General features: G+C 34.4%; 1 protein-coding gene across 1 annotated transcript; it reads left to right on the top strand.

Moving 5' to 3' along the window:
* Positions 1-11,864: 11,864 nt before the first annotated feature.
* LOC131041962 (bidirectional sugar transporter SWEET3b-like) lies at positions 11,865-13,481 on the top strand. The gene is made up of 7 exons (XM_059208327.1): positions 11,865-11,901; positions 12,001-12,037; positions 12,150-12,372; positions 12,622-12,783; positions 12,997-13,116; positions 13,210-13,299; positions 13,434-13,481. The coding sequence occupies exons 1-7, from the start codon at positions 11,865-11,867 to the stop codon at positions 13,479-13,481; spliced, it is 717 nt and encodes a 238-aa protein (XP_059064310.1).
* Positions 13,482-15,052: the final 1,571 nt, after the last annotated feature.

Here is a 15,052-nt window from a genome sequence, read left to right as displayed (position 1 = left end):
GCCATGGGAGTAGCGTTCTGATTTCAACGTAAAATGGGGCTTTCAGATAGACATTATAAATAAAGTCAAAGGGGAATTGCTACATTTGAGATTCTCTTATAGGCAGACATCTTGCAGACTCTTCATCAACCCATGTTTGCATACATTGCCTATCAAGCTCCAAACCTGCTTAAATATGAGCTTTAATGTCAATAAGATAACATACCAATGCTAATGCCAAAAATTGAGAGAAGCTGCCTGCAAGGTTCCAAAATTCCAAAGTTACATTAACTAATGTGATTACATGAAAAGAACACTGAGAAATATTGATGATCTGTTCTCTGAAGTTGCTCGATTATCATGAGATTCTAATTTAATTTATCACACTAGGGGAAGCGTAACAGTAATTGTTATAGCCAACTTCACACACACAGATACTAAATGCTACATCAGATTTTGATGATTTTTTTTTTGGTTGTCTTTGTATGATCCATTATGCACGCAAGGGTCAAAAAGTGGTCATTTCAAAGTGTTGTCAAATACCTACTTAAAGATGCCCCAATAACCATGCACTACAACTACCTCAAAATGGCCAATACTTAAATGCACAAATGCCCCAATGGATACCAATAAAGTTGCACAACTCCTCCAAAGTCCAAAAATTTAAAATTCTAACTATTGGGGTAAAGTGGGTGGCTATGGACATGTAAAATTTATTTATGGGCTTTTAGTTATTATTATTTTTTGTTTCTTTAAAGTTAGTAAGTGTGGGTTTGGATGAGCAAGGAATGAACGGTAATTGGAACATGGGTGGCAATTGGTGCTCTTCCCCTAGATAAACAATAGACCACTTGGAATTTTGTTGCTTTCAAGCCCTTGTGATTTCACCTAAAGAGTCCTTACTAATAACTAAAAAGACAATATGATGTATTCACTTGTGCAACCTTGTATTTTGAATGTGTTTTTAAAGTAATTACAAAATATGCAAAGCAACTTAATTATTAATATGAATCTTGCATTTAAAATTTCAAATTACAAGCAAAATTTACTGTTACAAGGCCTAAGATACTATTTTTTCAAAATAATAACCAATTAATATGTTCGGATTAGGTGTCATAAATCTTCTAAATTTTAGATTTTTTTTTTAGAAGGGTAAAATATTATTTATCAACAAATATTAGTACAAAGCAACAAGAGCCAACAAGCACAATGACAAGCCAAACGACAAGAAAGAAAACAACCAGCCAATCAAAGAATAGTTTGTGGACAAGTGTCCTGAGCCCCCAACATTCCACATCCCCATGGACCTTGCTTTTGACCTATCAACCCATATTGGAAGAGGGGAACCTCATACTGCATCCATCCAAACCCAACCTTTGAATGACAACCAAATCATCTGTATCCACAGGGGTGGACATATCATATTTTGTAGATAAGGTCTTTTGTAAGACACTAACAATACACATCCATAATTGATGACTCAACATTTTCATATCCTAAAAAACATTTCTGCTTCTTTCCAACTAGATTTGCCAAAGAATAAAAAAAGGGCCTATGTACCAAGCAATGCGCAAAATAGAGGTCTTAGTTGGGGAATTCCAGAAAAGTTCCCATAACCTAACCAAGGAGGAAGCATTGACACAAGCCTTATTCCAAACCCCCCACCAACAATGGTAAATTTCCTTAGAGAAGGGGCACAAAAAGAAAATACATGAAGTGCATTCCTCATTCTTATTTCACAGAGCACTCATAGAAGAACCTTGAAATCCTCTCTTTCTCAAATTATCCTGGATGAGGCACCTATTTCCACACCTGTTTCCACCAAGGAACCCTTGTTCTCCCGTGAATCTATTTGTCTAATTCTTGATATCTCGAAGTAATTGAGAATCTTCCTTTCAGATCAAAGCCTTAAGAAAGAATATCTCTCCCCTCAAGGGAGTTACAAGCTCTGCCTACCAAAAGCTTTCCAAGCTCCCGATGATCCTCCTTTGAGCCCCTTGGAGGCCACTCATGAGTTTCTTTCTATCTAAACACTTCTACTTCACCTAGAATTTAAGAAGTTTTATAATCTTCCACCAACTCCAACTTGCCTCAAAAAAATTGTTACACAAAGATTGTAGATGCAGATACATTGATATGATAGGGGGGTCTCATCCCAAGAATCAAACCAGAATAAAGCCTCTGAGCCTCTATAGCAAATCCAAAATAGCTCTTTCTTGATTAATTTAGCACCTATTTTGAGAATGCTCCAAATCATAGAGCTTTTGCTCACAAGGCTACAATGAGGAACAACATTACTCTCCACTCCTCTCAGATACTTCAGAGTAAGGATCCTTGCTCAATCCTTGTTTTAATAACAACAACACCTCCAATAGAGTTTAGCTACCAAGACCTAACTATTAAGATTAATTTGATGAAGACTAAGGGTCCCTTCTTGCTTTGGTCTACAAACAAATTTTCACTTAACCAAACTCTATTTCTTCAAAACCAAATTACTGACCCATAAGAATAGTCAGGAAATTTTAGAATTTGTTTTGGTTAATATTTTGTATTATTTTATGTTTTGGCAAATAAATAAAAGGTCCCACTTGATGTGACATTTATGTCACATAAAGAATTAGTAAGATTATGCAAAGAATTAAATGGTTAATTAGAAAATCTTGAAAAATTGTCGCGGCCAACACATGACATGCAAAAGCATCTTTTTAAAAGAAAATTAAGGCTAGCTTGCCCATGGTTTTGAAAACCATGCATAGTTTCTTGTGTTTTGGGCTTGATCCATAAATAAGATGCCCAATATGAAAATTTCATATGTTGTATCTTGAAAAAATGGTGCTGTTATAATCTTTCAAACTTATAACTTGATGCTATTTTTTTAAACGTTTGAGTCTAATTGTATTGTTATCATGGTTATAGCTAATATATGGCTTTGTGTTATATGTTGGTGTGATCTTGGCTGAGTTTATTTTGAAAATCTTTTTTAAGGGTAGCTATTAGGTCATATGTAGTTTTGTGTTGCATATTATTATATGTTGCTTATATAATGTTGCATGTTGTTGCATATAAGTTCATGATGTTTGCATATTGAACATTCTTGATAGTTTTGTTAGATTTGAGTCTCTTTTGCATTCTCTCCTCAAGATTATATAGGTAGTTGTTTTGCAATTTTATCGAGCTTCATTTTATGTGATATTAGAGCTCAACTAACTATAAAATATTTGGATAGGGGAAATGATTTTATGCTACGAAAATCTTGATTTGAGTGGGATTTGTGTAAAAAAGTGATCTTATTTCATGAAAAGTAATAGGCACATTATAATGGAGATGGATAGATTTAATGACATGCATTTTGAGCTTTGAAAGCTAACAATGAAGCACTTGATAGCTAGGGATTTATGGGAGATGATATTTGGAAAGAAAATTATGGGAACAAAGGCCAAAGATTAGAAAGTGTTTGGATAAAAAAATAAGAAGCTTCACCAACCTTTATTTGGCAAAATTTATGCTCTTGAATGTTTCAAGATAAGTCATTATGAATTCCTTGTGGATGAAGTTAGAAAAACTATTCAAGACCAATTCTATGGTGAATAACTCCCTTGACCCCATCTTGGGGGCGCTGCCCCCAAACCCTCGTTGAATAATTTGGGGAGAAATTGTGTCGATAAAAGGGGGTAAAATTTAACCTCCGAGTTTGATTAGGCTCCATATAACAACAAGAATCATAGGATTGTTGAAACACAATCACTACTACTGAGAGGGGGTGGGGGGAGTGGGGGCGTGGTATGAAAAACTACTTACATATGATCTGCTTAAAATCATTTTTACCGGAACAAGCACATAAGACCATAACACAAGAGGTTACGCGGAAAACCTTAGAAGGGAAAAACCAGTGAGAAATGATGCTAGGATCTACTATCCTAATCCAACCTCACAAATGAAAAATCACTAATTACAATGGACCTCACTGATCTCACATTTAAGGGCACCAACCCTAAAGAGTACCAACCCCTACTAAGCACCAACCCGGTACACACTTGGACACCCACCCAATCACAATTTAAATAGAGCAACAACTCCAATTACCTGAAAGCCTTAATAACAATGTCACAGATGAATTCTGCAACACACACATTTGCTGATGATATTTGCATTATGTTTGCAACTCAATCTCTACTTGCTCCTTGGTCTGTTACCTTTTTCTCATAGATATGCAATCCCTCTTTTTCAGAATATATTTCAACATTCGCTCACACAAGCATTCTATATTTTATCCTCTATTGCACATACAAGCTTTTCATAGCTTTGTTCTATGTTTCAAAACAGGCACATACACTCACCAATGCATGCTCTTCTGATTCTGACCAAGAATTCAATACAGTTTGTGTTCATTGAAGACCACTATGTCCATTCCTCTGCGTGCACAATAACTGCTCTTGCGAAGACAGGTAATTTTGGCCCTCTGCAACAAATCCATCTTAGTCGACGGTTACAGCCCATTTTGTATTCATCCTCTGTCTGTAACTGACCCAATTTAAATTCATAAGATTAGCCATTATTGCCAGATCAAACTTGTGTTGTCTAAAACATTGAATTGTGCCACTAAATGAATGAATGAGATCAAAGACAAATTGCCATGTTATCCTTTGTTGGACCACCCCTTTGACCATTCAACGAGACCATAGCATGTCGAAGAAACATGGCTTCATCGTTGAGAGTCATCCAAGGTCTCATCGATGCTAACTTCCTTTGTTCTTCGCTTCGTACATGATTGAGGGGACTTGGAAAGTCTCCCTTCGATGTGGTCATGTCACATCGATACAACCTTATTAAGGCTTTATCAATTCTTCCGGCCTCGCATTACACGTCACCTGCCATGTAGACTCCACATGGGTCCTTGTTCTTATTTGACGGCTATAGTGAAACCGAAGACCTCAAGATTCTGACAAGAATCTTCTGCGTTACGCCACATGAACGGTTAGATTTACTTCAGTTGAAAATTCAATGCAGTCTCAACACATTACAGGTCCCAACACTTCCACATCATCAACCGTGTTGATTGATGTGGCACCACTAGATTTGTGGGATTGAATTGGGCTTCCACCAATATCACTGAGTCTCATCGATGGCACTATGCTACGCTCCAAGTTGATCGACAAAATATGTAAGCTATTGCTCACTTACTATTTGTGCATTGGGCTATATAAGTAGCTTATAGCTTTGCCATACCAACAATGTTGGATAAACCTTTTCATGCTGCCCGCTTTGACATCAATGCCAACATTAATCGATATAATGAGTTGAATGTACAATTTCTCAGTTGAATGCCAACAATCTCTTCCTTTGGGATCAATGTCAACAGAGCTCTGCATCTGCACTCTGATCAACACACCATCTTGTTGAAGCCACGAGTTTCCTCTTTTAAACCTCTTACTAAAATTTTCATTAATTTTTAAGTTAGATTCACCTCCCTAATCCACCTCTTCACTTTTGGTGTAAATCCTTTTATAAAGGAATTAAAAAATTTGTAGGCTATTTTATCATCATGGATCAAGAAAATATTATTTTCTCTTACATCCCCTACATTCATGCCCTTGTGGGATTTTTTTTAGTCCCTTCCAGTAGAGTTTATTTCACAAGTGGAGAAATATTCGTAGAGCCAAACTCTAGATTACAATGGCATCTCCTTCTATTGTAGGTGGTACTTTTCCAAAGAGCGTGACTTGGTTCTTGTTTTATTCACTTTTCAAAGGAATTTATAACAAAAAGTTGTTTGATTATTGTTCAAAAAGCTTGGGTGGCATATTTGGAAGCATTTGATGAAGAATTTCAATATATACATAGGAAGTTCAAAAGATAATTGGAGGGAAATGAAATGGAAGATTTGGGTGCCTCTTTGTGATGCCTCACAAGAATTCTAATCTTTATAAAATTCAGCCTTCAATGGTGTTAAGAAGCACCAGTTAACAACAATAATGTTGAAGAGAGAACTTGCAAGTTGCTCCAAAGAATTGAATGAAGAAAGGTGTGAAAAATTAGATTGCCAAGAAGAGAGGGATAGAGAGAAGAGAAAGTAGAATTTGCAGGTGTGTTTTTGGGGTTCAAGGCAACCATGAGAGATATAGGATGTAGAAAATTATCAAACTTCAAATGAGGAGTGGAACCAAGAAGGTGTGAAGTGTCTAGAACTCTTGTAATAATTTTGAATTATGTTTCTTGTTCTGATTGATTAAAGCTGGAGAGGGTCCGAATCCTTACATGCAACAACTAACTGGTGGATAAAGTAGGGTCTCGCAAGTAGTGAGATGAACAAAACCTAAAAATGTTAGACTTTTTTAAAGACAAGAATCTTTTGAACAGAGCAACAAACTGAGGTGGGACACTTACATCAAAATAACTAGAACATAGATGAATCATGGGACCCTATAACCCAATATTTGCATCACTTTGGGTTGGATAGAAACACAACCAAGGAAAAAGAAATTTGGGTTTTGAAAGGCATCCCATAACCTTTTACAAAAAATACACTTTGAGCTACAAAACAAATAGTCAAAGAATAGAACAAAACAAAGAAGACAACAAGATTTTGAAAGGCTTCCTCCAAACTTTTATAGGCAAATCCACTACGAACCACAATGTTCGTAGAAAGGGAAAAGGGTAGAGAGGAGCCCAAAACCATTGAAGAATGAACCACTACAGACACAATATCCTAGACCACCTCTATAGATCCACTATGGACCACCTCTATGGATCCACTATCCACAGAGCAATATTAATCAATACTTACAACAAAGATCCACGCGAACCTTGGTTTTTGAAAGTCTCCCCAAAACCTTTTCTCACTAGTACCATCCTTAATAGACACAATCTAAGAAAGGGAAGAGGTCATAGCTAGATTCTCCAACAAACCATCCAGCTTAATAGGACCAAAATTGTGGGAAAACCTAGCATATGAGCCCACTTCCATAAGGGCTTCCCTACATTCACTACAACTCACCATAGAAGAACCTCCATTAAACCTAGACACATCACCAACGAGAGGACTTGGAGAGAATGATCTAACACAAAAGAACAAAAGGGGACCTGTAAACAAAACATGACAAATAAAGAAATCATAACCCTTGACCACAAAGAAGAGCACCTTGGAAGGCACAGAAGAGAAACCCTCCAATAGATCAACATACGCACACACCAATATGGTCATAGAGCACCAATACATAGCCAAGGAGCCAATCACAAGGAGGGAGAAAGTAGGGACAAAAGCCCTAAATCACACCAAGAGCCCCCACATCAAACCACCTTCCACCACTAAGCCATGAAGCATAGAGGGCCACCAAACATTTTTAGAAAGCTGAAGGAGCCCCCATGAATTGAGCCCTACCCGCAAAAACTAGGTAGAAAAAGACCACAACATAGGAAAAGGTCCTGCAAAAACCAAAGAAAAACGAGCCCCAAAACAAAAGAACCAAACCTTGAAGGCAAATAGAGGCACACAACTGAGCCAGAGGTCTCAAAACCATCCATCCACCAAGGAGAAACACCATAAGGGATCTCGTAAAGAAATAAAGAAAAAAACCCACAAACAACATGAGGAACCACAAAGATGACAACCAACTAGGGGATGCTCTAAACACCATCCATGCCAAACCCAAAGTAGCATAGGGCCAGGTTGGGTCGCCATCATCTGTGTTGCGGCCATCACCTGCATCTTCGCCTTCCACAAAAAATCTAATGCTCCCTTCACTGTGCTCTCACCGTCATTTTCTTTATTCATACATGAATTATGTTTCTTATTGAAATCCTCCATATATGTATTATTTTTGAGAAATTTTATTGTACATGGATGTACATTTGAAAGTTTCAATAAAGATATGTTTTATATTTTATTTCCATAAATTGGATTGGATGGCATGTCAAGGCTGCAAGATTGGGTATTTTGATAAGACCACCCAATCTTGTCTACATCACCTATGCATCCTTTCACAACTTCTTCTCCTAATTTAGAGTTTATTTCCCCTCCTCATTTGGTTCTCACTCCTTTCATTGGGTGGTGTTAGTGTGATTCCCTTTTTTAAATATTTTAACGTCTATTCAACAATTGGATTCACTAGGTAAACACTCCTCTCCTTGTCTATTTACCATATTTAAGGCCTTGGAGATTGTTTACCATCCCTTATATCCTAAATTAATTTATATGGATAATGAGGTTTATTAGAATATTGTGCATAAAAATAAGAAACATATTATTAAACATGTTGATGAGCACACACTTATACTGAGAGGGTGGTGAATCAATATAAGACAATATTTTATTTATTAAACTTTTACAACCATAATAATAGCAATAACATCAATAACACAAGATACACACAATTAAAACACTAGATATGGAAACCCTTTCAAAAAAAGGCCATAGAGAAAGGACTACTTGGATATACTTGTCCAAATCCAGCCACAACAAAAATTAAAAAGATCTTATAATATTTGTAGGCACCAACCTACTAGATACACCAATCCCCACTTATAGAATATGTAGGTACCAACCTACTAGAGACAACAATCCCTACAATTGAGAACCAACTCAACAAGAGACACCAATCTCTTATGTTAGGAGGCATCAACCTCTATTACTTTCTAAAAAATTGCTTCTTCAATGGATTAATTTTTTTTAAGCTTTGCTTTAGTTACAATCTACTCATTAGAATGGTATCACAATTTACTCCACAAACATCTACTTAGAATTATATTTTCTCTACTCCACTTTACCTGTAAATAATAAAACACTTTTGCACATCTACCTCTATCAAATTAACAAATTTTCTTTACCTTTATATACCCCTTTGGGTGCCAAAATTAAATTATATGTCAATCATAAATAATTCAATTAAGTACTTATTCTTATCAAGTTGGCCATCATCTAAACCTCATACAAACATATGTCTATTATATCTCTGAAAAATAAATACTTCATTCTATTTTCACCTTTAAAAAACTCAACTCATACAAGGTTAGCCAGTTTGGGGTCGAGGGTTTCTCTTACTACTTACTAAAATGCATGTCATTGCTTAGGCACAACCACCAAACATTGAAGACCAAGGAGCATTTGAAACACTTAGATTTCTCAATTCAACCTATCAAGGGTTTGGGGTTCACCCTTAATTCTAGAAGATTACATCACATATGGAGCTATTATTTATCTTAAAACTAAGCTACAACCAATTAGCATAGATTGAGGCATGATTGAATCAAATTACTAGACTTTGTGAAATAATCTAATGATTGGCTAATTATCACTACCAATTCTTCTCAACCTTATATGCCCAAATTCATCACAATCTCCTTACAATTGTAATTAAATTTGGTTGAATCTAAAGTTAAAAATAAAAAATAAAAAAATTAATATAATAAATAAATAATCGTAAAATTAAATTAAATTTTTTTAAGTAAATATATTTAAATATTTTAAAATAAATATCTTTAAGATATTTAAAGTTAATATCATAATATTTTTAATTGAAAAATAAATTTTCAACTTACTTTACATTGAAAAATTACATTCTTAATCAAAATATTTTAATACTCCTAAACTTTAAAAAAAATAAAATCGAAAAAGTTCTGAACATTAGATAGCAATAATGAATTATTAGTGAATAAACTTCCAAAAAATATGTTTTAAAATCTAGATTTAAAAATATGTTTTAAAATCTAGATTTAAAAAAACTTCTATTTTTTTTTCATGCAAATCATTTCATATTCTAAAATAAGACTAAATTCTAATAAATATTAACCATATGGAATTAATTAATCTATGCTAAAGTAAAGATATATACACAAATCCACTTGAACCTTCATATAAAAAATGAAGATGCTTTTATATCATTAAATAACATATGATATAGATAAGCATAATGAAGAGTACCATCAAGAGTAAAAGGAACAACCACCTTCACATAAAGTTTTATAGTAGAAATATAATTTAAGAAGATTCTATGGATGCCATGCTAATCTAATAAGCACCCAATGATCTGGATGTCATGCTATTTTAATCACCCAAAACAATAGAAAATGAATAAATTATTTGAAGTGGCAGTGGAATAGGTAGCATATTGAAAATATTAAAATTACAGGGATTTGAAGATTGCATAGAAAATGAAAATGCAGAGGCAACATAGGCTATAACACCCCCAACTCACACAAAAATAATGTTTGATAGATCATGGTTAAGCCATAGCTCAAGCTTCCAATGTCTGTTTTTGATATCAAATGTAATAAATGGATGGAAAATAGCCATCAATTGAATGGACGATCCTCTTCTTATTGTTAGAATAAGTAATAACTGTTAATAAGTTTGAATAGTAGTCCTTAAATAAATTGTAGATGTGTTAAAAAAAGTTTGTTATATGTAAATTTTAGTTATCTGTTTAGTCCAATTAGCTGCCAATTCTAATTGGTTTGGTGTCAGTTTCTTTAGCTAAACTATAGTTGATTGTAACAGCAATTGTAACTATAAGTATATCCCTGTTGAATAAAATTAGAGTCATCATACTCCTCTATTTCTTTTATATTTGAAATTTTGAAGTGCTGCATATGTTCTGTTTTGTGTTGAATTGTAGTTAGATGACAAAGGCTGTTAGTTGCTACTGAGAAGATTCATCTTCCTTAGCTATTTGTAGTGGATGACTTTTATGCAGTGATTAGTTTCCATATGTTGTTCATATCATGGTAAGGCCAGAAACAGAAAATTATCTCATTGTCAAATGAAGAAAATTGCAGCCAAATATGCTGCAGTCTGTATTGAGGTAAAAGAGATTTGAGACGATAGAAGTTAGGAGGTGCTCTTGAAGCTGATCAGATCTGAGAGTGTGAAAAGCATCTAGAGGCAAAGCATTTACAAAGAGAAGCTACCAGATTTGGGCCGATCTGCTCAAAAGTTGCAATCTTGTGTGATCAAGATTGTTGTGATCAGATGGTAGTGACAGTGATTTCATTGAAGAAGAGACACTTACTTTATTTTGAAGAGGTCAACACTTTGAAGATGAGAAAGGAAGCAGTAGAGACGAGATAGATGTTCAATAGTCTAAGGTGTTAGTGGATCCCAGAAACTATATCTCATTGAGGCGAGATAGATGTTCAATAGTCTAAGGTGCTAACGGATCCGAGAAACTATATCTCATTGAGACTAGATAGATGTTCAATAGTCTAAGGTGCTAATGGATCCGAGAAACTATATCTCATTGAGGTTATGAGACATACATGTGAAGATTGGTGTCCAATAATTCAGAGGAGATCCCAAATATAACTATAATTGAGAAACAGCTTGAAGAAATCTATTGTTTTCAAAAGAAAACTTCTACATAATATATTGTTTTGTTTTATGTTAATCAGTTATAGTGCTAGAATAATTAATAACTCAATTCTAAATGTGCTACTAAATCGAATAAATAATCTGCAGATGTATCAAATTTTTTTTGTTATTTGTAAATTTTAGTTACCTGTTAGCTGCCAATCCTAATTAATTTGCTGTTGGGTTTCTTTAACTAAATTATAACTTGATTGTAGCAGAAATCTTTATATGTATCCCTGATGAATAAAATATTCTCCGAGTTTTCTGTCTTCAGGTCTTTAATTTTCTTCTACCTATTCCACCCAATGTTTTCTTAAACTTTTCATTTTTAAACAAGCTCATGAAAGAGCCTTTAAATTGTTTATGATTTTTTCTACTATTTTCTAATCTGAGATGACCGTAGTGCACTAACTTTGAAGACATCTGCTGCGTGGGCTACATTTTCTTTCTTTCTTTCTTTCTGTACTCATCCTTCATTAATATATACTTCTGCAGCATTGCATAATGTTTATCTAGTTGTGTGTAGTTTAAAGCACAGGAAGAAATGGAGGGTTACATACGTTTAACAGCCGGTGTTTTAGGTTATTTGCTCTTAAAATTCAGTATTGCTCTATGGACTTCCATGATTTTGAATAAGGTGCAGCTGTGATTTGTTAATAAAGTGGCTCTTTTTTTCACAGGAAACGCCACATCCATGCTCTTATATATGGTTCCCATGTAAGTCTCTAGCATAATTCTTTTCATTGTGATCATATTTAGTATTAGAATTTGAAGATTGTTATTATACATGCTATAGTTCTATTTGGGCTAATGCTTTTTGAGGTGACAGTATCACTTTTAGAAGAGTGTTGAGGAAAAAATCAACAGAAGACTTCTCAGGCGTGCCATATATCCTAACACTGCTCAACTATGTGTTCTACACTTTGTATGGGACGCCATTGATAAGCGTTGGGACAGAGAACATACTTGTGTCTACAGTTAATGGAGTTGGAATCATTCTGGAGTGCTCTTATATCTTTATCTATCTGCTATTTGCTCCACCTAAGACCAAGGTATTCATAACACCAGAAGAAACAAAGATCTTTTTAGACAACCCATTACATATTGAGATCTTGAATTCACAGTATGATCAAATTAGATAATTCTGACTACAATGGTATTCATAAGCTTGAATTCTCAGTAAGAAATAATTGCACATTTATGGTCACAATAGCAAGTTATTAATTGGCTTGAATTCACTGTAAGCTCAAATTGCATGACCATGATCTACTTTGAAATTTGAATATTGGTAATGTCAAAAGAGAACTACAGGAATAGTGGTTATGTCGGCGCTGCTTTTATTTGGAACAATACTAGTAGTTTCTGTGTTTGGGTTCCATTCTCACAAGAGAAAGAAGATGGTAGTGGGTATTGCAGCAATAGCATCCACTATTCTTATGTATGGATCACCTCTTTCTGTCATGGTGAGTATTTTTTTTTATCTTATATCTGTAATCTATGTTAATTTATATTTCTAATCTTGTTGGCAGTTTCATTATGTTGGTCATTAAGAAAAAAAAAACTGATTTAAAAGTGCCATTTTAGATTTTAACTATGAGCTATTCATGAAAAATTCTGTATTTTAACCATTGATGACTTACAATATTAATGTTTGAGATTACATATTGGTGATGCAGAGACTTGTAATTCGAACAAAGAGCGTGGAATTCATGCCATTCTATTTATCATTATTCTGTTTTCTAACCAGCAGTTTCTGGTTAATCTATGGTGCTTTAGGCCACGACCTGTATATCATGGTAAGTTTTTCTTACATTCTATCTGATTTTCCCACTACAAATCTTAATCTTATAAGAAACTGATTTTGACATTGGTTATGAAAATAATCGCAGTCTCCCAACTTTTTGGGTGTGCCGTTGAGTGTAGTGCAACTGGTGTTATACTGTGTATACAAAAGTGTGCCGTTGAGTGTAGTGCAACTGGTGTTATACTGTGTATACAAAAATAAAAACAATGGTGAGCATTGTTGGATATTGTAATCACAAGTACAACCACCTCATTTATACGTGTCCTCCTAATAGTCTGTTTATTTTCTGTCATTTCATGTATGTGACAGTTCTATCTTTCTGTATTCTTTCTTATAAGTTTAGTTACTGAAGAATGAAATCATGTCTGAAGTTTATTAGAGGGTCTGCTCACAAAGTTGGTGTAATATTTCAGTATGATTAATATAATTGCTACATTTCTGCTCCCTTTCATTTTTTCAAGCATCTCAGAGAATATTGATCCAGGCGGATATGCTCAGAATAGTTTCAAATTCCATGTGGCACCTCATAGAAGTAAATCAATTACGAGATTCGAACCCCAAATCTCTCTCACCTCCTACTTTCACTGTCCACCATTGTACTGCGAGATTTCTGCTGCCTTGATTTAGAGGCGTCTTTTATATAACAAGTAGCAATCCACATAATGGGGATCGTGGGGGATGAAACCCCTAACCGCCTATCTCCTGCACTTGTCTCTAAATTAATCAGCTGCGATTATTTCGTGATTAGTATAGGCCTTGTTTATATTTAAACAATGTAAAACTCGAAAAGGCTAAAAAAAATGTAATGCTTGTTAAATAAGCCAAAAATAATATGTATCCCCTATTAATAATGTAAGGCTAGGGATTTAGGGGGGATATATTTTTAAAAGATTATATTGTAAGCTCGGAATTATAGGGGCCATTGTTTTTGTTTTTAAAGGGGGCAGGTTTATTTTTGGAGATTTATGGATGTAATTGGGAGATATGGGGATATTGTAAAATATTATTGTTTAACTCTATTTTAACATGTAAAATTGTATAAAAGGGGGTATGTTGTGAGTTTGAATAGGAGGAAATTTGGTGAGAGTTTGAAGAGAGAATGTTTGGAGAGCTAAGCAATTTGGAGAGTTAGCTTGTGATAGTGAATTGTTCGTCTTTGTGCATTGGAAGCTTGAAGTCAAGCTTGTTGTACTTGTTGGAGAAGGACTTTTGTAATTCATTATCATTCGAGCAGATGTGAGGAGACTTTGTAACAAGTTTGAAGGTCTTGTAACCTTTTTCTGGAGCATAATCAAAGATCGGTCACTCTATTGGGGAGGGACTCAGAGACGTAGCCATTTGGTGAACTCTGTTATCAACTCGTGTTTTCTTGTCTTCTCTACTTTTTCTCTAGTGTTATTTCATTGTTTATGTTTAATTTAAGCATTTCAATTTCAATTTCAAGACCTTCAATTTGATCGTTGTAAGAGTTAACATCTCACGTGCAACAGTCATAGATCCTAACATCAGATCAAATATAGAAAGTGTAAAAGGGAGAATGGAGAGACTCAAATCATAAAGCCGCTATTATTGAAGAGGGGCATGCATCTCAGAACCTATAAAGCAAGAGCATCTTTCGTATAGTTAAGTTTTTTGTATTTGAAAGCTTTGGCATACAGTTGACATATTGAACTTATTTTGGCTTTTTTGTCTTTATTTTGAGATGTGATTTCTTTTTTAAATGTAGTATTATATCTTTTCATTATATTTTAGGTTAATTTTAATTTGAGGTGTTTTTATTGTATGGATTAGCTTATGTAATCATTATTATGTGGAGTTGGTTTTTGAAATCTACGGTTGAAAATTATCTTATATGAGATGGATAAGCTAGTTTTTGAAATTGATGGTTCTTATATGAGATGGACAAGCTGGTTTTTGAAATTGATGGT

This window comes from Cryptomeria japonica, chromosome 1, assembly GCF_030272615.1.
Source record: "Cryptomeria japonica chromosome 1, Sugi_1.0, whole genome shotgun sequence".
Taxonomy (NCBI): Eukaryota; Viridiplantae; Streptophyta; class Pinopsida; order Cupressales; family Cupressaceae; genus Cryptomeria; species Cryptomeria japonica.
The sequence above is the reverse complement of the archived record's forward strand: the minus strand, read 5'-3'. Positions and strand labels throughout refer to the sequence as shown.

What these genes read in the sequence shown, in the direction of transcription:
- LOC131041962 (XM_059208327.1), top strand. Translation starts at nt 11,865, where the DNA reads ATGGAGGGTTACATACGTTTAACAGCCGGTGTTTTAG. An exon ending in TTTAACAGCCGGTGTTTTAG is followed by an intron (nt 11,902 to 12,000) that starts GTTATTTGCTCT and finishes TTTTTTTCACAG; the next exon opens with GAAACGCCACATCCATGCTC. An exon ending in TTGCTCCACCTAAGACCAAG is followed by an intron (nt 12,373 to 12,621) that starts GTATTCATAACA and finishes TAATGTCAAAAG; the next exon opens with AGAACTACAGGAATAGTGGT.